Source organism: Nannobrachium achirus (genome assembly GCF_963921795.1).
Source record: "Nannobrachium achirus genome assembly, chromosome: 8".
Lineage (NCBI taxonomy): Eukaryota > Metazoa > Chordata > Actinopteri > Myctophiformes > Myctophidae > Nannobrachium > Nannobrachium achirus.
Window position 1 is genome coordinate 47,593,141 of NC_137817.1, and position 22,148 is coordinate 47,615,288.

General features: G+C 41.9%; 1 protein-coding gene across 1 annotated transcript in view; it reads left to right on the forward strand.

The window, feature by feature from the left end:
* Nucleotides 1-22,148, forward strand: part of mettl16 (methyltransferase 16, N6-methyladenosine) — a 46,586-nt gene that overhangs the window by 17,165 nt on the left and 7,273 nt on the right. Inside the window, exons 5-8 of the mRNA XM_080730860.1 lie at nucleotides 1,224-1,339; nucleotides 2,316-2,458; nucleotides 7,644-7,713; nucleotides 10,366-10,455. Coding sequence (XP_080586986.1) covers nucleotides 1,224-1,339; nucleotides 2,316-2,458; nucleotides 7,644-7,713; nucleotides 10,366-10,455 — 419 coding nt within the window. The remainder of the gene's footprint in view (nucleotides 1-1,223; nucleotides 1,340-2,315; nucleotides 2,459-7,643; nucleotides 7,714-10,365; nucleotides 10,456-22,148) is intronic.

Sequence of the window (22,148 nt, forward strand, 5' to 3'; positions counted from 1 at the left end):
TGCAAACAGCAAGATATCGTATCATTTATCGTTTGTATCGTATCAAATCGTTTTGCAATGCAAATAATGTTGCGATGTGACACGTCTGCTTGTAGATATGCTATTACAGTAGCTCAGTCGGTAGAGCTCTTGCCTTTGGACCATACGGTTATGGGTATGATCCCGGTAGAGCTCTCACCTTTGGACCATACGGTTATGGGTATGATCCCGGGCACTGCCAACTCTGCGTAAGAGTAGCACGGCTTGGGTGTAGCAAGTCGTGCGGAAAGCACTGTGAGCTGATGGTACAGTAGGTGAGGTGCTCCACCTCAGCAATCCATATCCCAGGGGTCTAGCGCATTGTAACGGGGACAGACTCCTGCGTGTTACCGGCTGATACCAACAATTAGCCACTCCCGACCTGATTGCTTGTAAAAAACAATTATGAGCGATCACATCCAAATAAACAAAGTTTTCCTCTCACAACCCATTAAAACCGGGAAAGTTGTGTCATTTTAGATTGTAAGTTAGTTTTCAGAAAACTCATAGGGTTTAGAACAGTGCTTCTCAAAAATAGCAGATTTTTCCACGCCGCTTGAAAAATCGTGAAAGTCTTGAAAGAATTTGTATAATTCTGAATTTCCTTTAACACAAATCTTCTCTTCTGGGGTTCACTGGCACGATGTTGTTTGAGGACTACTGATTTAAAAGGTCTTAACCCATTTAGAACGGGTACACAGCATCGTGTATCATTATTTTATGCTTTAACTATTGAAAAAAAAAAAGCTTGTAGATCTGCTATTTTCGAAAAATCGTGAAAATTAGAATTTTGACCCGATTCTATAAGTGTCTTTTGAATCCTTCTAAGACTTTTTGAAAAACCTATGTTTCTATGTCAGCAATCTGGCTAGCCATCGTCTAAGAAAATGTCCTTTTCACTTAACTGGAGCGCAGTTAGTCTGTTCTTGAGAGACTACTATGTCAGTGGTTCTCAAACCTTTTCATGTGAAGGACCCCCAAAATGATATTTATTTGGCCACGGACCCCCATCTCAAAATATTCAGTTCCAGGGACCACCCAGAAGCAAGATTTGAGTTACAAACGTTCACTTTGAAAATACATATATTCAAAGATTTGCACACATTTTAATGACTTTTTCAAAAATAGCAGCTATTTTTCAATAGTTAAATCATTGCATAATTTTAGGCCTAAATGGGTTTTAATCTAATTATCTTCCCATGCAGTTGTCAAGGTTCCCCAGAAGACCTTGCTGATGGACGCCCTGAAAGAGGAGACGGCCATCGTCTATGACTTCTGCATGTGCAACCCTCCATTCTTTGCCAACCAGCTGGAGGCTAAGGTACAAACTACAGCCCAACACTGAATCATTTGACGTTTTCATCTCATGTCTGAGCCCTTTGAACAGTTTGAGTTTTCACCTGCTGTTGGCTCCTTGGAGGCTCAACAAAGCATTTGTTCACAGGCTAGATTTAGCCTCTAGCCGCGAGACCAGCCCAAAACACCAGGCGATTCTGTTTATAGGTACAGTAGGCTGGTCGATAGCTACTTAATTCATCCCTGAGGGGGAATTAAGGCATTTTACAGCAGCTCTCATCATCAAAACAACAAAGAAGAAATAAACATAATGATACACTACTAAAAACCTTATCGTAAAAATGTATGGACAAAAACATGAATCTAAAAAGCATTACACCCTACCAAATTGAATGTGGATGTCGTGATTCACATGACAATAGTGCAGCTCTAATGTGGATCTCGGACATCATGTGACCACCAGCCTGATCACATCAAATATGGACTTAAATGAAGGAATTAAAAACGAAAGGTAGGCCTGGGCCACTTGCGTGGTGGTCTGGGCACCCTTGGCCTGACAGCATGTTGCGGGTTCTGTCAGTCTACTGTCCTATCAATAAAGGCATAAAAGCCAAAACAAAAGGAAAAGAAAAAACAAGTAATGTGGCACTGCTCGGTCCACCAATTTGCAAGATTAGCCCCACACATAGGCCTCCTTATACTGTAGATGGCTCGACTCCTGAAGGGCCTTGGTGTAAAAACGGTATCCTTCTTTCTCTTGGTCACTGGAACAAAATATCAAATACACATAATTCTAGGGGGTGCTTGACATGAAAAGGTTTGAGAACGACTGAAATAGAAACAGGTTTTTCAGAAGACAGTAGAAGACATTTTTAGGTATTTCTCAGGCCTAAATGGATTCATTTTAACATTCCCCAGCCTGGTTATTGTGGCGTGCAGAAAAATATCTAGAAATGTCTCTTAGGTTGTCTTATGTTTTGGTTGTGTGTGTTGTCCTGCAGGGTGTTAACTCCAGGAACTCGCGGCGCCCTCCTCCCAGTTCTGTCAACACAGGCGGGGTGACGGAGATCATGGCAGAGGGAGGGGAGTTGGAGTTTGTCAAGAGGATCATCCACGATAGCCTGCAACTGAAGAGACGCCTGCGGTGAGTCGGCCTGTAACAGTTATTACATAATCGTTTAATCGCAATTATTTGACATAATCGCAGTTATTTTGTCATAATCGTCATAATCGTTTCCATGTTGAAAAATGTTCATATATTTTCAATCATGTTAAAAAATAGTGGATATTTAAATATTTCCACTATCAATCTCAATTATTTGAGTGAGAGGCGGTGAGGAACACTGTGGAACCACTAGTTCTAGGCGGAGATCGAAAACAAAATAGGGTTAAATCCCCCCCCCCCCCCCCCCCCCCCATATCTGTTCAATAAATGTACGACAAGTCCCCCCTCCCCCTTCCAAGAAATCCCCCAAAACACTAAAGCTCCCTAAAGGAGCTGTGCCATCATTTAGTATTCCATATCCTATGAATTATACATTACGTTTCAACCTCCAGAATGTGGTCATCCAATGAGTATCCACAGAGAAACATCCAAACAAACACCAAACCTCCCGCTGACGCGACCAAAACAACAACAAGAAGCTAGGTACTTGCTCATTGAGACTAGAGGGTGGGGGTGAGGGAGGGGGTTCTCTGGTCCCATTACCAGGGCTGTGTAGACTAGAGGGTGGGGGTGAGGGGGGGGGTTCTCTGGTCCCATTACCAGGGCTGTCAGGGGTGCAGTGGAGTGAGACATGGTTACAGGGAGGGGAGGAGGTGTGTTATTAAAGCTGATTAGACACGCCACACCTGGGCAACAACATTACAGTGTGTGTGTGTGTGTGTGTGTGTGTGTGTGTGTGTGTGTGTGTCTGTTAGGACTGAGACACACACACACACACACACACACACACACACACACACACACACACACACACACACACACACACACACACACACACACACACACACACACACACACAGATCGTTACCTTTCTGGAAATGGAAATAAAGAACCTGTGTTCCATTTAACCCATTTAGGCCTAACCTATAGAATAGGGCTAAATCAGAAATTAGCCTACAAAACAAATATGTTGCTACATACTGTACATGTACTGTAAGCCCCTCCCAAACAGCAAAATGTGTTCAATATTACACGAGAGGGTGTGCTTTATCGTCAATTTCATCAGCTAGTGTTAGCTATTTTATAGGTCACCAATTACCGTACTTCCGCGCATTATAAAGCTTTATTCTGATACTGGAAGTCTATGGGAGAGAAAAGCGAGGTCCATGCGGATCGCGCTAAGTTTAAAGTGTACCATCGTGTGTGGGACAGGGATTCTTTTCCAACTAAAGGACATCTGTGCGCATGTTTTGGGCCATCCCACGAGGAAATCGTCTTACCAGTTTGTGCATTTTCAAAGGAATACTACCAAAGTCGAAGTTTAATGAAAGCATTCAATGTGTGTGCATGGCACGCACACACACACAGCCTGTGTTTGTGTGAGCGTGCGTGTACAGTATGTGTCAGTGTGTCTCAGAGGAAGGCCCGTGTTTAACACCTGTGTGCTCTTGTGAGAGAGGAGATGAGAGTCGGCCACTCTGGGGAACATCCTCCTTATTTGTGTTTATTCTTCTCCTCCTCCGCTCCAGTCTCCTCCTCCCTCTCTCCACCACGTCCGCTCTGAGGGAGCGGGCCAAGCCGGGCGGCATCCGCCGCCAGCTGTCACCCCCCCAAATGCATGCTGGGACACTACAGTCACCAGGTGTCTGTGGAAACCCAGCCAGCCCTTCTGATTGGTCTTTTGAGACCCCCCACCCACCCATCCCAACCAGTCTTTCCTAACTGTAATTATTGCCAGACAGGGGCGAGCCAGACTGGGTACCAAATATAACACTCTCTCTCTCTCTCTCTCTCTCTCTCTCTCTCTCTCTCTCTCTCTCTCTCTCTTTCATATATCCATAACAACTGTGAAGAGTAGGGAGTGATGACTCCTATTCAGCTTGCCCTCCGAAAGCGTTCACTGCCATTGATATTATAATTACCATCTTCAGTAAGAAGATTCTAATCATAAGGCATGGAAGTGAAACCTGAACGTTGGCACGTGGCTGAAGAGCTGAGTGCTGCGACCCCATGGCCAGGAGTTTTGTTTCTGATCATGATTTTTGGAGAGTCCCTCTTGACCACTGATTAACCATGTTTTTTTTTTACCCAGATGTAGTCAAAAAGTACAACATCTGTTCTTTTCAATTTGAAAAACTTTGATTTGATTTTGGTTTCTATTTGAGAAAATGTAACTAATAAGAAAACAAATAAATAAAAAGAAAGACACTTTTATAGATAACAAAATGTATAACTGAAATGTATATTCAGTTAACTCATTCGCTGCATTTTATCTTTTTGAAGTGCCAGGATGCCCCCAGTCTCCATAGACTTCCATGTAATTCATAGTGCACGGATCGTGCACGCCCATGCATAGATCATGCACCACGTGTGTGCACGCTGTTCATAGCTTTCAAACAAAACAATCCGCTTGGAAATCCGTTCAGGCATTCATGATATAGCAGCCATTATGTTTTCTTCAAATGTAAACAAACATGGCTGCCATGTTTGAAAGATGGGGTTGGTATGGGGGTCAAACATGCAATTACGCAATCGCGATCATGCCTAGTAGATAGAAGGAGGTCCAAAAATATATATTTTTTAAAAAACGGCCCGAAACTCGGGGCGTGGCAGCGGCGGGGTATGGGAATAACTCGGGAGGGGGCAGCAAATGAGTTAACATAAACCCAAATTTTGTCTAGAGCATCCACTTAACTCATTGACTGCCAAGGCACGAGTTTCACGAGTTATTACAGTACTCCCAGGCTGCCACAGCCCGAGTTTCCCGAGTTGGAAGCCATTTTGAAAAAAAAAAAAAAAAAAATTTTTTTTTTTTTTTTTCAAAATTCTTTTTTATAAAAAAATTTCAAAAAATGCCTCAAATGTATTAGGCATGATCGCAATTGCGAAATTGCATGTTTAGCCCCATAACAAACACATCTTTCAAAATGTCAAAAATGGCTGTTTTGTCTGACTTTGAAGGCTTGTATCTCATGAATGCCTGAACGGATTCCCAAGCGGATTTTTTTGTTTGAAAGCTGTTAAAAAGTACTACACATATGGTGCATGATCTAGGCATGGGCGTGCACGATCCGTGCACTAAAAATTGATCCGTGCACTAGAAATTTGGAAGGTGGCAGTGTTTGTTTTGTCTGACTTTGAAGGCTTCTATCTCATGAATGCCTGAACGGATTTCCAAGCGGATTTTTTGTTTGAAAGCTGTTAAAAAGTACTACACATATGATGCATATATGGTGCATGGGCGTGCACGATCCGTGCACTAAAAATTGATCCGTGCACTAGAAATCTAGGATAGTGGCAGTCTGGTACTTGGGGGCCATCTTGAAATGGCATTCAATGAGTTAAGATCAATAGCAACATTAACAAAAAAATACAGATACAGCATCATTATGCCATAAACTGTCAGCATGTCCGTCATAGTCATGTCATCATAGTCTGTTGTCAAATAAAAACATAATACATACAATGAATAATGATGGGCGATATGACATTTCTGTCCGATATCCGATATAATGAATTGCTGTTATGGCCAATAACAGATATAAACTCATTCTGTATAAAAAAAAACATGTTTTTTTTATTTTTTCCATTCTGAAAAAGGCATATATGAATTTCAAACAGCGATGCTTCTTTATTCAAAAACTAAAGATGCACCGTTATTGAACTGTTCACTGATAGAATCTACAGCCGTCATCATCACACAAGGCTTCTTCAACATAATTAATCAATACCGATATATTGCATTTTAAGGCCAACATCGACCGATACCGATATGATGACCGATTAGTTGCCCATCCCCAATAATACATCTTAACATAAGGGGAGACCGTGAGAAACCGTCCAATAGATTTGGACGAGGGGCAGCCATGCGTGTGAACATGCATTTTGAGCTCCCCACCCCCATCTAACCCCATCTGCAAGGAAATGAAGGCAGGGAACATCTTTGGACATTAGAGTTGTTTAATATTTAATTTAGTCATTTGAGGAGGGGGAGTGTCGTGCTGGGTGTACCCCTGCCCACCCTTCCTCTAAGCCCTCTGGGTGATTGTCTAAGTGGTTCAGTCTGCTCTGTTCTGACTAACCTAGTAACCTTTCGGTGCCCTTTAGCGTGTGTTGTTATTGTCACAGTATGCTAAACGTCAACCATAATGACATCAGTGTCATTCTGGCCTGGTGGCTGTTGTCTTTTAAAGCTCCAATGGATCGTATTTTAATGAATATAATTTAGTTTTCACCAAGCTGTGTGGTAGAGTATGTAACATCTCTCCCCCTCAGTCAAATAATAACACATAAAACTCCCTTGTGTGCTGGATTGTTTTTCGGCCTTAAGTGCGCTCTTCTTGTCTGCCTTGAAAAAACGAACTGAAAAAGAATAAAAATAAATTAAAAGAAGCCCAACAACAATAGATAGGTGGGCTGCCTGTCCATTGGGTCCTTTTTTGTGTGTGTGTGGGGGGGTGGGGGTTTCTGTGTCTTGTATACAGTCATGGTAGTCTGGGATCACTTCACTTTTCGGACTTGTAACCGGTCTGGAGCGGAAACCACAACACGTCATGTTGTAGTACTAAAAGGACTACAATTTGCCGGAACTATCCACCGGAAACAGTTTTAACCCAAAATAATTCCCCTGCGCTCAAGGACATACTTTTAGGGCCTACCTAATAAACTTCTTGATGCAGAGTAGTTTTGCTGAGACAGGTTCTATTTCACAAATATAAACAAAACAAAAATAGCCGATCTACAAGCTTACAGCACGAAGATCTACTCTCTCCCTCAATAGATAAATTTTTGTATATATATTTTTTTTAATTTGACACAGTCACAAAAACAAATGTTAATTTTCAGGATTAAAATTCAAACCAAACTACCGGTAATCACAAGCACTAAACGCGACGCCTCTCGCTTTATGATCAAGTAGGGCATTAATTAACATATAAAAATACAATGTTTTAAAAAATGGAGATAAGAGGTTCCTGTCTGACAGCAACGTATAAACGTAATTATATGAAATTATTTGAAATGTTATGACGTTTTCCGGTTATAATATCATGCCCAAAATAAGGAGGTTTCTGTTGCTTATCCTGGTGGACGTGGTTCATTCAATATACTGTAAGTATCACTCTCACACGCAGCTGGCTAATCTACAGATGGTTTTGTTGTGCAGGTGGTACAGCTGTATGTTGGGGAAGAAATGCAGCCTGGCTCCCCTGAAGGAAGAGCTGAGAAAACAAGGGGTGAGTACTAGGGCTGTCAAGATTATGACATTCATTAGACATGATTCACTCACTCAAATAATTGCGATTAACGATTACATTTCTTGTCGTTGACAATTACTTTTCTGTTTGGCTTGTAGGCTTTGAAGTTGCACATTGCAGATATGACACATAACCTAAATATGAAAAGAAATCACTGACATATTTGACAACATTATCCTTAAAAAAGAGCATTAATAGTGGAAATTGTGAGATTGTAGATTTGCTATTTTTTTGTGAAGAGAGATGGGGTAGATGGAAAAATAACTCATCAAGTACAGTGCAAATCTGGTCTGTTTTACTAAGCTGAAGGGATAAACTGAAGGGATATTGATCCAAATTATTCTGAGGCACCCCTGGACTGGCATCAGCAAAGGCCTGTGCAAAAAAATCGATTCACTATATTATCGCGATGTTAAGGCCGGCGATTCAATTAATCGATTTTCAAAGTTCAGAATCGATTTTCCCGATTTTATAAAAAAAAAAAAAAAAAAGGCGAAAGACAGAGGAGAGCCGTTATTCTCCCCTCTCTCTCTCTCTCTCTCTCTCTCTCTCTCTCTCTCTCTCTCTCTCTCTCCCTCCCTCTCTCTCTCTCTGTGTGTGTGTGTGTGTGTGTGTGTGTGTGTGTGTGTGTGTGTGTGTGTGTGTGTGTGTGTGTGTGTGTGTGTGTGTGTGTGTGTGTGTGTGTGTGTGTGTGTGTGTGTGTGTGTGTGCAATGTGCATGCGTGCGGCAGTTCACTTCTCTGTGAGCCACGTTTCTCCCCTCTACACACACGCACACGGAGTAGAGAGAAAACTGCTCTGCTCTTGGATACATACACCACTGACACTGGAATAATTCATCATAGATCATAATATAAGTAGCTTACTTTTACCTTTGTAGCTGTTGTCATCTCAAAGTAAAATCCACAATGTTATGCTCCAAGTTGCTTAGAATCCAGAGAAGTGAACACGATGCGTTTTCAACACTATTGCCAGCCAGCTGTTTAACGAGGCTCGTTTAGAATGACCCTAATTTGACATAGTGTGTGTGTGTGTGTGTCTGTGCGTGTGTGTGTGTGCGTGGCTCCATGCAGTTAACGTCTCTCTCCTTCGCTCTCTGTGTGCGACATGAGAGATAACTCAGTCACGTTGCTGTAAAACTTCCCCAAAAAAAACATAATTCCAAAGCCATTGGAGTAGATATGGACAACAGTTGTTGTTGATCGAAGGATAAAGTTTGTAATTCCCTTATAGAGTTTAAAACAGTCATTTCCATAGGAGCTAACGTTTAGCAGCTAAAAAGGAGGATGAAGCGTTGCCATTCAGTTTCTGACACAGAAACAAGCAAACAGGTCTATAAAAAGGTGTTGCCAGATCCTGTTTTTGCGAGCAAACAGGTCTATAAAAATAAAAAAAATGGGGAATGTCAGTCAAACAGAAATGTTGCTGTCTGATATTGTTTAAGAACAGTGGTTCTCAAACATTTTCATGCCAAGAGCAAGGATCCCAAATGTGTAATATAGTGTACAGAAAAACAATCTTAAGGGCTTTGGCCTATTATTGATTCTGCTTTTAAAGGAATATGTTATTAACCTTTATAACCAAGTAACCTTGAACATAATGAAGGGCAGACAATATTGCCACTGTGTTTATAGGAAAACGTTTTTCTTTTTTTCTTTTGGAGGAATTTTCCTAGGACTAGGACTAGAATCGAAAGTTGAATTGAATTAATATATACAATGTCAATGTTGAGTAAGAGGAATCATTAAATATATAAATGCTGCTACAGTGACAAATTAGAAGAATTTATGGATTTCATGCTGTGATCGATCGGTGCCTGCAGCACAGCGATTTTTCTTTTATCTTTTATTTATGACTGTTGTGTTCTGTGTTTTCTGGCATCTTGACCAGGAACATGTTGTAATGTTGTACCACTGGCACTTTGGCTGAAATAAATGTCAGAAAGATTGACTGACTTTATTTGGCTGCATTGATTTTGAAGTATATGATTCAACTTTTAATGTTTTATATTGTTTAGAATTGTTTTAAAATGTTTCAATATAAAAAAGCTGTAATTTTTGGGGAAAAATCGCAATAATCGTGATTCGAATCGCAAATCGCAGGAAAGCGCAATTAATTGTGATATAATCGAATCGTCACCCAATGAATCGAAATCGAATCGAATCGGGAAAAAGTGAATCGTCACAGGCCTAGGCATCACGGCACCCACTTTGGGAATCTCCATTATTTTGCAACAGATTTTGAGTGTCGAATTAATGGCGTATTGTGGCCACAATACATAAATATTGATTCTGACATTTTTATTTGTATTTCTTCGATCTGTAACGATTCTAGGGAAGCAGCTATGCATTAATTTCTTAGTGATTATCCTATTGATTACTTTGCTTTTACCTTTTTTTCATTTTTTATAATTGACTTAAGTAATAATTGTCTGACTAACCACTATTTTATACTTTGTTTTACAACAGTAGTGTATTCTACGCCTTGTGAAGTTGAAGAAATCTGCTGTTTTTGCCCAAGGATTAGATCCAATATCACTCTGGCTCTGATGCCGATGTGCCTTTGTGTGCGTTCCTTGTGTTTGACTGGGTCTTAGCAGTACGTTTGTATGTTCTCTCTCTGTCTGCTCAGGTTCCCAAGGTGACCCACACAGAGTTCTACCAGGGCCGCACCATGCGCTGGGCTCTGGCCTGGAGCTTCTATGACGACGTCATCGTACCGGTAAGCCTGCCGTGATGACGCCATGCTTTGCTCTGTAGGGCAACAGGGCAGGGGTCTTCAACTTCTTTACATCTTATTTAACCCAATTAAGACCTGGAACGCATTATTACTTTAACCATTGTTTTATGCTTTAGCTATTAAAAAATGGTTATATACAAGCTCACATCATGGCACCGAGTTGTAGATCTGCTATTTTTGAAAAATCATGACAATTTGTGCAAAATATTTATGACCTGATTCTACAAATGTCTTATAGATCCTTCTAAGGTTTTTTGAAGAAAAAAACAAAAAAACTCATGTTTCTATCATCGGTGGTTCCTAAACTTTTTCATGTCAAGGACCCCTAGAATTAGATGATTTTGGCTGCCGACCCCCATCTCAATATGTTGTTCCGGGGACCCCCAGAAGCAAATATTTCAGTTACAAATGTTCGCTTTAAATCATTTTTCAAAAATAGCAGATCTACTACTATAGCCTACTACTTGTATATCTGCTATTTTTCAATAGATAAAGTATCAAATAATTCCAGGTTTAAATGGGTCAATGTGCCGCACTGCTGTATCCAGGCAACAGTTGCCGGGGCAGGAGTTTTTAGAGATGCACATGGTGCCATGGAGTTCCCTTGGAACAAAAAGACAACTGAAGCCATCAGTAAACATGAAAACCCTCATAAAGAAAGGACTGTAACCTTATTGACATAAAGTGCCATGTTTAGTCGGTGTGCCATATAAACATTAAAGGACAACTTTGTTTTTTAACAACAAGGGTTCATGTTTTAGATTGTACTTGGCGCAAAGAAAAGATGATAAATTCGTCAAATCGCCCAACCCAGTTGGAACATGTGGACTGTCACTGTTAGATGGGTTTGGTCACTGTTATGCGCCTTTCAGACAGACGGCAAAAGTGACGCGGGCGTTTTTGCTTGGATCAGCGGTGATCGCGCCGGTTGTTGAAGGACTGTCACTGTTAGATGGGTTTGGTTGTTGAAGATGAGGACCAGTGTTGCATTGGTGATTCAATGTTTGGGGGGGACGCGATTTGAATGACGTCACGCGCACGTTGCTTAACTCATTCCCCGCCTCCCCCGATAGTCCCGAGACAATCCCAATGTCGTTCCCCGCCAGGCCCGATAGTCCCGAGAATTTGCTTTTATATAATGTAATGTTTAATTACATTCTTCGCCTTTTATCTTAAAGGGAACCTAAAATATCACACATCAAAGTAAGTGTGTTTGAAAAAAATACTGTAATAATGTATAAATTGCAATACAAATGTATAAATCTCCCCATAACCCACAGTGAACTGGCAAAAGACGCATTTGAGCTCAAAAGGCTGGCTGCCGGAAAAAAAAGAGAAGAAAAAAAAGTGTGAGAACAGCTGTGTGTGTGTGTGTGTGTGTGTGTGTGTGTGTGTGTGTGTGTGTGTGTGTGTGTGTGTGTGTGTGTGTGTGTGTGTGTGTGTGTGTGTGTGTGTGTGTGTGTGTGTGTGTGTGTGTGTGTGTGTGTGTGTGTGTGTGCTTCCCTCCAGGACCACTATATCTCTGTTTCAGTGGTCCCTGTTGGACCCCCTGATGGTGTTCAGTCCCATAAAAAAACAGTGCTATCAGTGAGATCTGCCTCTCTCTCTCTCTCTCTCTCTCTCAAGACACAAAACACACAATTATCGCCAATTCGCCATATAAATGCTTCTAAAACGTACCTGATAATGATGATGGTTGATTTGAATCCACACCCTGGGTTATAATCCATATATCCAGGCTATAATATTAGTTTTGTAATGGTATTTAGTCCACAAACTTTAGTCCACAAACAAGCCATGATGCCTTTGCAAAGGTGGGGGTCCCTGGTCGCCTTTCTAACGGAACCAATAAGGGGTCCGCGGGTCCAACGCTTCGCCGACCTCCCAGAGCAGTGCGGAGTTACATAACATTGTAAAATCAATCAATAAGCCGATCATTTGTTACATAAAGTTCACATGATCCAGTTGCAGGGACAAGTGGTCCCTGTCGATGGGGTCTCACAAAGGGGGTCCCCTGGTCTCCAGCCAACACTTAGGGAACCAGGTGGGCGTGGGGGTCCCTGGCCCACGCTCCACCAAAACAAGCATCAACTACAGCCAACAAGCGATCGATCAACTACAGCCTCGCCTCGTTAGCAAACTGCGTCTGCCCTGCTCTTGCCAGGGCAGTGCAGAGGATTTTTTAGGGGCAGGGGGAGACATTTTCTAACATGTGCTAGAATGTGAAAATAGCAGATCTACAAGCTCTACAAGCTCTCAAAGTGTCGCAGAGCGACGTGTTGAGAGATTGCTGATCACCTTGTTGAACAAATGTCATAGCAATCCATTCTAGAGGTGTATTCTAGAAGTGTTATTGCGACCGTCAGGGAGCAGTTTACTATGAAAACCTCCACCGGCCGTCCGTCGGTCGGTCACACGTCACACGTCACACCTTTGCCCTGCTCATATCTCCGCATCAGTATATAGGGCTTGTTTGTTTATTGTATGACATCACGCCACATCATCAGCTGTGGACTCTGTGATGTCATCGTATCGCATCAGTATATAGGGCTTGTTTGTTTATTGTATGACATCACGCCACATCATCAGCTGTGGACTCTGTGATGTCATCGTATCTCCATATATGGCCATCTCCGTATATGGAGATATAAGTCGTCCATGCCCAAGTATGGGCTGGTGAGGTCAGACTTTGTGTGATGCGTAGGTTATCTCAATATATGGAGATTCAACATTCCAGGCAATGCTCTCGTCCCTGGTGAGAATTGCCCCTTTATATAGGGCTTGTTTGTGTATTGTATGACATCACGCCACATCATCAGCTGTGGACTCTGTGATGTCATCGTATCTCCATATATGGCCATCTCCGTATATGGAGATATAAGTCGTCCATGCCCAAGTATGGGCTGGTGAGGTCAGACTTTGTGTGATGCGTAGGTTATCTCCATATATGGAGATTCAACATTCCAGGTGTAACTATGGCTACCCGTATGACGTGAGAGGTGGAGGTTGTGATATTTGTGGAGATAAGCGACCAACGGTCGCTTATCTCCCGATTAGGAAGTCTTACTGGTTGTAAAGACTCATGCCCCCTTTGATGTCAATGTGTGTGTGTGCACCTGTAGGCCTACAGAGCGCAACTAGCATTTACACACAGAAACAGAGAGACAGCGCCCCCAAGTGACTTGTAGCAGACTTGTAGAATACTGTAGCAGTAATAGTATATCAATGTGAACTTGCTGTTTTTGGTCAGACATAGCATATAAAAATATTTTTCTCTGCATTTTTCTAAACAGAAAATTCTAAAAATAATTCCTATTACATAATTACATTAGTACACTTATCTGATAAGTGCCTGACGCCATAAATACAAATATCAACTGAGTTATTCGCTCGAAAAGCCATCAATCACAAAAAGGTCAATATCTCCAGTTCTTTCAATTATAGCTGGATTTTGGTCAAAAATGGCTATTTTGAGATGGCTGCAACTATAGAAAAAAAAGCTTTTTATTTATTTATTTTATTTTTCGGTGAGACTAGAGTTTGTCCTGTTTCATTTGAGGTTCTGTATGACATTGTCGAAAAAATACAGAATTTAGGAAAAATGTCAATATAAAAAAAATGTATCAATTTTTTTATTAAACAAAATGGCAGGAGAGCCATACAGTCAATGTTAAAATGGCGGCCAATGTGTTAACACCTACATTACAGGTGTTGACAAGTTCAGACAATGATCTATTGATATGCATACCTGCTCGTCCCTTTGTTAAATCAACCTGTTGGGACACTAAACGTTGTCGAGGTGTGAACTTGGGGGTTGATGCATGCCCGTGCGAGGCGTGACACTGGTCAGAAAAGATACGGGACGGCGTGTACACGCGTGACCGGACCACTGCAACACTGGTGAGGACCACCGTCACTGTTAGATAAGATGGGTTTGGTTGTTTGAAGATGAAGACCATCACTGTTAGATGGGTTTGGTTGTTTGTGGGGAGGGATGTGACGATAATCGATATTATCATTTATCGTGATAAAAAACACTCAAAATAATCGTATCATGGAGATTTACATTTATCATGAAATTATCCTCCGTCATGCACTAGGATCAATTCATCTCTTATTTATGCATATCCGGTACAATTTAAACCCTCTATAATTGGTCAAATTATAGAGGGTTTGTACTTGATACAGTCTTTTTTTTCACTTTCTACCAAATCTCTCGCAGATCTGCTATTTTTTGGCAAACGTTCCGCCACAGGATAATGGATGTTCGGCGATATTTTGTTACCGCGATAATATCATTTTCTTTTGTCACAATAATCGTGAGCTGAAACATTCATATCGTCCCATTCCTATTCGTCGGATTCCTCCAGTTTCTGTTGCTGCCTTTCAACATGGAAGCAGTTGAGCAGAAACATTAGCCTACATTCTACTGCTGCTTCTCCCACCACCACCTCTCCATCCTCTGGCCCCGCAGCCTCACACACCACTGGACTGGGACTGACTCATTCCCCTGTGTGTGTGTGTGTGTGTGTGTGTGTGTGTGTGTGTGTGTGTGTGTGTGTGTGTGTGTGTGTGTGTGTGTGTGTGTGTGTGTGTGTGTGTGTGTGTGTGTGTGTGTGTGTGTGTGTGTGTGTGTGCTTGCAAAGCTATCTTTGTGGGGACCTCATGTCCCCACAAAGATAGTACAATCCAGGGAAAAAAACGTGTGGGGACAAATTAATATGTCCCCACAAGGTCTTTAGGGGTTAGGTTAAGGGTTAGGGTTAGGGTTAAATGAATGGAATGTCCCCACAAAGATAGTAGACTGTGTAATGTCCCCACAAAGTAGCAATTGCAAACCTGTGTGTGTGTGTGTGTGTGTGTGTGTGTGTGTGTGTGTGTGTGTGTGTGTGTGTGTGTGTGTGTGTGTGTGTGTGTGTGTGTGTGTGTGTGTGTGTGTGTGTGTGTGTGTGTGTGTGTGTGTGTGTGTGTGTGTGTGTGTGTTGTATTACTGTAGTGTTCTTGTTTTCCTATACTTATGAGAGCCAAATGTCCCTGCAAGTATAGTAGAATTTGAGAAATAGACGCTGTGAAGAGCATTTTCCTGGTCCTCACAAGAGAAATATTTTTTTATGGTTAAAAATACCTTTTTAGAGTGAGGCTTACAGTTAGTAAATGATTCAGGTTGGAGTTAGGCTTGGGGTTAGGCATTTATAGATTAGTTTTAGCGGTTGGGGTCAGAGATATGCCTGATTTATACTCGCACCAAAAATAGCTATTATGCAATGTCACATGGCTTGTAGATTGGCTATTTTCGGGCTTCAGGGTTTGAGTTAAAAATGGCAACAAAAAAAGCCATGCATAAAATCGCTATACTAAAATGTTGTCCTCACAAGTATAATAATATGAGCGTGTGTGTGTGTGTGCATGCAAGAGACACAATTCTATGCATGACTGAATGCCTAATTCTGCCTCCGCATGTGTACATATGGATGTTTAATGTATGTTTGTGTGGCAGCGTTCTTCAATGTTACATATAGTATATGTGACATACATGTATATGTGACCTACTTAACCACTTTAACCCCTGACATGCCATTGGGCATGCCAGGGCATTCTAGGTGAAAATGTACACTACAGAAAATGTCAAAAATGATTTGAAAATAGAGGATTTACAAGCTCGCAGATCGCAAGTTGCTTTAGGCAATGGTTTATTTTATTTCATGACATCAGTCCAGAACTCGATCAGTGAGAGAGGGAGGTCATATGTGACATACCAGAGCCCTGGAGCACGGTGGCACGGTCGGTAGCGCTATCGCCTCACAGCTAGAAGGTCCTGGGTCCGATTCCCGCCGGGGGACGCTGGGGGTGTGTTCTCTCTTACGTGTCATTAGTGCCCATACCCTAGGTGGGGTTGGCAAAAGGGCCTTACTGTGTGGAGTTTGCATGTTCTCCCCATATCCCCTAGGGTAAGTACCCTCACAAAATCATGCAGTAATCCTGGTCTCTAATATACAGCCTCCCCCTGGCCAGCCTGATGGATGGGAAAGGAACTGGTTGGAATAACGTGTTCCTTCCATGCGCTACGACCAACCAGGGAAGCTCCCCCTGTCAGGTGATAAGAAGCGGCCCGCTCACTCCTCATGCACTGAAGGAAGCATGAGCTCAGTTCGGGGCTCTCCCCATGTTGGCAGAGGGAGAGCAGCGCCCAGGATTACAGCTTAGGCAATTGGCACTGGGTGAAAATATGGGTTACAAAATTGTGGGATAAAAATGTTATAAAATCAGGTCAGAACTTGATCAGCGAGAGAGAGAGTCTTTGAAATCAAAAGTGGAAAGAACTAAGAGAAATCCTGACACAAAGGGAAAGGATGGAGACAAGGGATTGTGAGATTAGGACATAAAGATGTTTGGATTCCACCACAGCCTCCATGGCTATGTTGAGTCTGAACATCATATGATAACCCTAAAGGCCTAAAATAGAGAGGGCCTAAGTGGTAAAACACACCTTTGTCTTGTTGTAATCTGTGCTTCTGTGTCTGTCTGTTTGAGCGAGCATGATGTGCGGGGCTTCATGCGTTCATGATGCGTGTGCGCACACGTGTGTGTGTGTGGGGGGGGATGGATAATTGAATAATGACTTCATATCTGGAGATTTGTCTCCTTGAACCAACGCTTTTAATGCCCCGTTGGTTTTTAAAATTAGGCCAGGCTTTTAGGGGTTCTCACAACCCACAGAACGGGCAAGTTAGCTGTCACCATAAAAGGTGTGTGTGTGTGTGTGTGTGTGTGTGTGTGTGTGTGTGTGTGTGTGTGTGTGTGTGTGTGTGTGTGTGTGTGTGTGTGTGTGTGTGTGTGTGTGTGTGTGTGTGTGTGTGTGTGTGTGTGTGTGCGCGTGTGCAAGCAATGAAGAGGTGGTGGATGAATCATATGAATAATGGAGGAACATGGTACAGAATGGTGTGATTCAGAGGAGAGGACCCAAAGTGTGAAACACAAATCCACGCTTTGAGTATTTGAGCTCCTCCCTGTATTCCCGTTGCTGCTGGTTTGTTTGTGCATGTGTAATCTCTTGTACATGTTAAATTGCACACATTGTTATACAATTACGTTGCCTAATTGTTAAATAGACAGAGCACTATATTGTTTATGCAATACTTTTCTCTGAAGCAACAAATTTTATTCATAAAACAGATGGACACAAAAGAAATAGCAATGACCAGATTAGCCTGTAAAAAGAAATAGATTTTTTTTATTTATCTGTGCAGCGTTGGGTTGAAGTTGTAGATTTGTTTTTCAATAGCTTCGGAGCATTGTAAAATGTTGATAAATGCAATAGTATAATAATTCTAAATACGGGTACTGGAAAAGTATCAATACTCTCTAGAGACAAACCTAGTGCCTAATATATGCTGCGTCATGCCACGGCACAGCGTACCGATAGCCAATCTATAAGCTCACAACCATCGCACCATCGTATAGACATAGTGTAACTTAACACATTCCCTGCCAAGGGTTTTGCCAAACCTCTATCTAAGAAATTTCAGCCATTTAAAAAAAAAGAAAATTGAAATAAAAAAAGAATTAAATAAAAAAAAAATAAGTTCTCAGAAGATGTCCATTGCCCCCTTGCAGTTGGCAGAAAAATATAATCAACCCCAAGAAAAATACATTTTTAGATTAACACACAAACAATTACAGCATGTGGATGGTGGCCATTTTGGTGGCCATTTTGAAGAAGGTGTGCAGAAAGCTGATTACATGAATTAATTTTTTATAATTTTTTATCAGCATCACAGGTAGCCCAGATAAGAGAGCAGTGAACACATTGCTGTCTCATATATTAGTGAACAGTGCCCCCCAGTGGCCAAAAATGGTAAAACGTAGTTTTTGGCAGGCAACAGCTGGGTACCCAAAAACGTATATAAAAACGTTTTTGGCAGCAAATGAGTTAAGGACGATGCCCTTAGTTTTAACTATGGATTTTCTCTCACATAGAAAAAGGAGAAAGTATCCTGTCTTGTGTACTTAGGACTTTTACCATTGAAAGAGGTAGCGCCGGATATCGTGTTATGGTTTATCTTAGTATTGACTAATTGACAATCCTAGTGTAAGTAGTAGGTTATAGGGCCTTTGTCAATCTATATGCACGTGTGTGTGTGTGTGTGTGTGTGTGTGTGTGTGTGTGTGTGTGTGTGTGTGTGTGTGTGTGTGTGTGTGTGTGTGTGTGTGTGTGTGTGTGTGTGTGTGTGTGTGTGTGTAACATTGTGTTTGTGGATGTACAAGTGTGTAACCTGTAAGCCTGTCACAATTATTACATAATCGTCTAATCGCAATTATTTGACATAATCGCAATTATTTGACATAATCACAATTATTTTGTCATAATTGTCATAAGCGTTTCCATGTTGAAAAATGTTCATATTATGTTCAAGCATTTGAAAAATAGTGTAGAGAGAGATTTGGAGTAGAACCGCTGCTCCTTCTCTTGGAAAGGAGTCAGCTTAGGTGGTTCGGGCATCTAGTACGGATGCCTCCCGAGCGCCTTCCTAGGAAGTGCCTCGATGCACGTCCCACTAAGAGGAGACCCTGTGGCAGACCAAAGACCAGATGGAAGGATTATATCTCCACACTGGCCTGGAAAGTAGTGGGAACGCCTCTGTATACTCCCGGAAGGAGTGGAGGAAGTTGCTTGGGATAGGGAAGGAACTATTGAAATGACAGTTGGAACTGTTACCCCCGCGACCCGATTCCGAGTAAACGGTTGAAGATGGATGGATGCGTCGCAACGCGTTGTGAGCTTGTAGATCTGCTATTTCCATCCACTATCAATGTTCTTTTTAAAGTGTAAAGCTGTCAAAAATGTCAGACATTTCTTTGTGTATTTAGGTTATGTCATCATTATCATTATATGTCAGCAGATAATCTGTCATTATCTGCCATGCACAACTTCAAAAGCCTACAAGCCAAACAAAAATGTACTTGTCAACGACAAAAAAACACTGTTAATTGCAATTATTAGAGACAATTAATCGTCCTGTAAAATGTCAATCGTGACAGCCCTAAGGGTGTGTATAGTATTGTTTTTGTGCATGTACACGTGTGTAGCATTGTGTTTGTGCATGTACACGTGTGTGTAGCATTGTGCTTGTGCATGTACTACATATCTGTGTCAAGGATGCGCCGTATGGATCGTATTGATTTGTTCTCCTACTCCTCTTAGCCTGGGGGGCTTTCAGAGCGTTGCCTAGGAAACCATGAGAAAACAACAAACATTCACACCAGACAGACACGCTCACTTGACCACCTCTGCAGAGTAGACATGACGAGACGTTCATCAAAAAGGGTTCTTCTTTTACTTAAGTGGTAACTGATTTTGTTGGGGGACCCCCTAGAACCTCCTCAAGGACCCCCGGGGGATCCCAGCGCCCCACCTTGAGAACGAACTGCCTTTAACTGTTGTAGACTAGGTCAGATTTAAAAGAAATCTTAACCCTGAATATGTTATAATGACATCAGAATATGAAATTCCCCTTAAAAAGCTAAATTCAATCAAGTTTCTACCTTGTTTGGTCAAAAATGCGTTTTGATATTTTTCAGCATAGTGGTGGCCACCATCTTTAAATTGGCCATTTTGAGGCATTAGTACTCATTTTTGAGTTGGAGATACAGGAGATTTGGATTCAGCACCGCATAATTAATAGCCCTAGAACACATGTATGTCATAAATTAACATGATTTGCCTTCGGCACATTTTCTGAAATGCTGCCTAGTCTATAGTGTTTGTAGGTCAGTTGGCCACGTTGTCATCAATATCACTGTGTTTTGTACAGTACATTCCCACTGCAGAGTGCAGACCCCATGCTGTGCTCGTTCCGCTCACTGGAGGCTGTATACGGATCACCTCTAGGCGGAAGAGCAGCTATTATTATTGAACATGGTTAGATAAGGATGTTTTCCGCCATCACAGCATGGCGCTAGTAGTAGCGGTCAGACGTGGACATACAACCATCCCCAATGTCACTGCATAGCATAGCAGGGCATGGCAGGGAGGGAGTGATGGATGGATGGGGGCTCAAATGGAGTGGAATAGAGCCATCTTGTGGTGTAGTAGTGAAAGTGCAGCCTGTTCTTATACTGTTGCTGTCTGTGGATGACTTGTCCTTCTCTCAATGACTTGTCTTGTCCAGGAAATACGCTGACGCCACGTTTCACTGCCAGTCCTTATTCCAAGGGGCAAACTTAAAGGAATATTACATTTCTCACATGGCCCTCTTCTAGTGCCACCATCAGGCCGATTTTTGCAAAACAAATTTTTGGACACTGCTCCTACAGATTTTGACCTAAAATCACACAAAGCGTTACACAGCATCTCTGAAGTCATGTCATCCACATAGATCTGTCCCATTTCCCATATTCCCTCCTGATTGGCTACGATTGCCTTTGTTTATGCGACCTAACGGTCGCTTATCTCCCGATTAGGGAGTCTTACTGGTGACATAGTTCAATATTGAAAATAGGTGGTTTTCCTCTTTAAGACAATCAAAAAAGAGCCATAGTGTGATTTGGAAGGATAGAAGTAATATGGGGCGCTAAGGGGAGAAAATGCTCATTTCGTGCAAATCAGTCTAAAAGAGGTCAAATTTTGCAAATGATTTAGCTAAAGGGCGCCCGAGTCGGCAACCTTCGGGGTCGCTGTGGCGATTTGCACAAAATGAGCATTTCTCCCCTTAACGCCCCTGACTAAAAGTGGTTGTTCTAAACTTTAGAACAACCACTTTCTATCCTTAGGCATAAAGTGGACTGATGATGGCACACATGGTGACTCATCACTGACGGAATGACAGAGGAGTCATCGCTGGGAATTCATGAGTCTCTTCCCCTCTCCTCTTCTCTCCTGTTTCTCTCATGCTCACTACCTCTGTGTTTTTATTTTTATTTATCTTTCAAGGACCCCCAGTTTGCTATGCATTAGACCAGTTACCTTCTCCAACTTTGTCGTGCCAAGGACCCCCAAATTGATAGGCCTATGTATTTGACCAGAGACCCCCATTTTTAAATGTTTTGCGGCAGGGAAGGTGGGAGGGAAGATTTATGTAAAAAAGTAAAAAAAGTAATTTACAATACTTATATATACTCATATAATTCAAAAATAGCAGATGTACAAGCTTTCAGCGCGGCACAAAGTGATGCGCTGTTGGATATCTGCTGTTTTTTATATGGATAAAGTGGTAAAAATGATCGTGACGCTGTTTTAACACATTTTGCTGAGGACCTCCTGGAACCCCCCAAAAGTACCCCTGGGGGTCCCCGGACCCCACTTTTAAAACCAATGTATTAGACCACAGTGGTTCTCAAACCTTTTAGCTCAAGACCCAAAAGAGAAATGACGCTTTGTTGTGAGCTTGTGGATCTGCTACTTTATAAGAAGTGGGGGACTATAACTCCTGATCACATGTGTCTGTTTGCACATGTGTGTTAGTAATGTTGGGAATGCAAAGCATGCCTTGTGTAGCGGGCGTGTCATTATGTCCACATGTGGGTACTATGTCATAGCGCGACAGCTTTGTTTATCATAAGGAGAGAAGGTAATCTCACTTAAAGAGAAACACGAATACAAAATTAATCCTACCAACACATTGATGTGCTTCTCTAATCTCTAACTAACCCTTATAACTGTAAATGAAATGACCAAC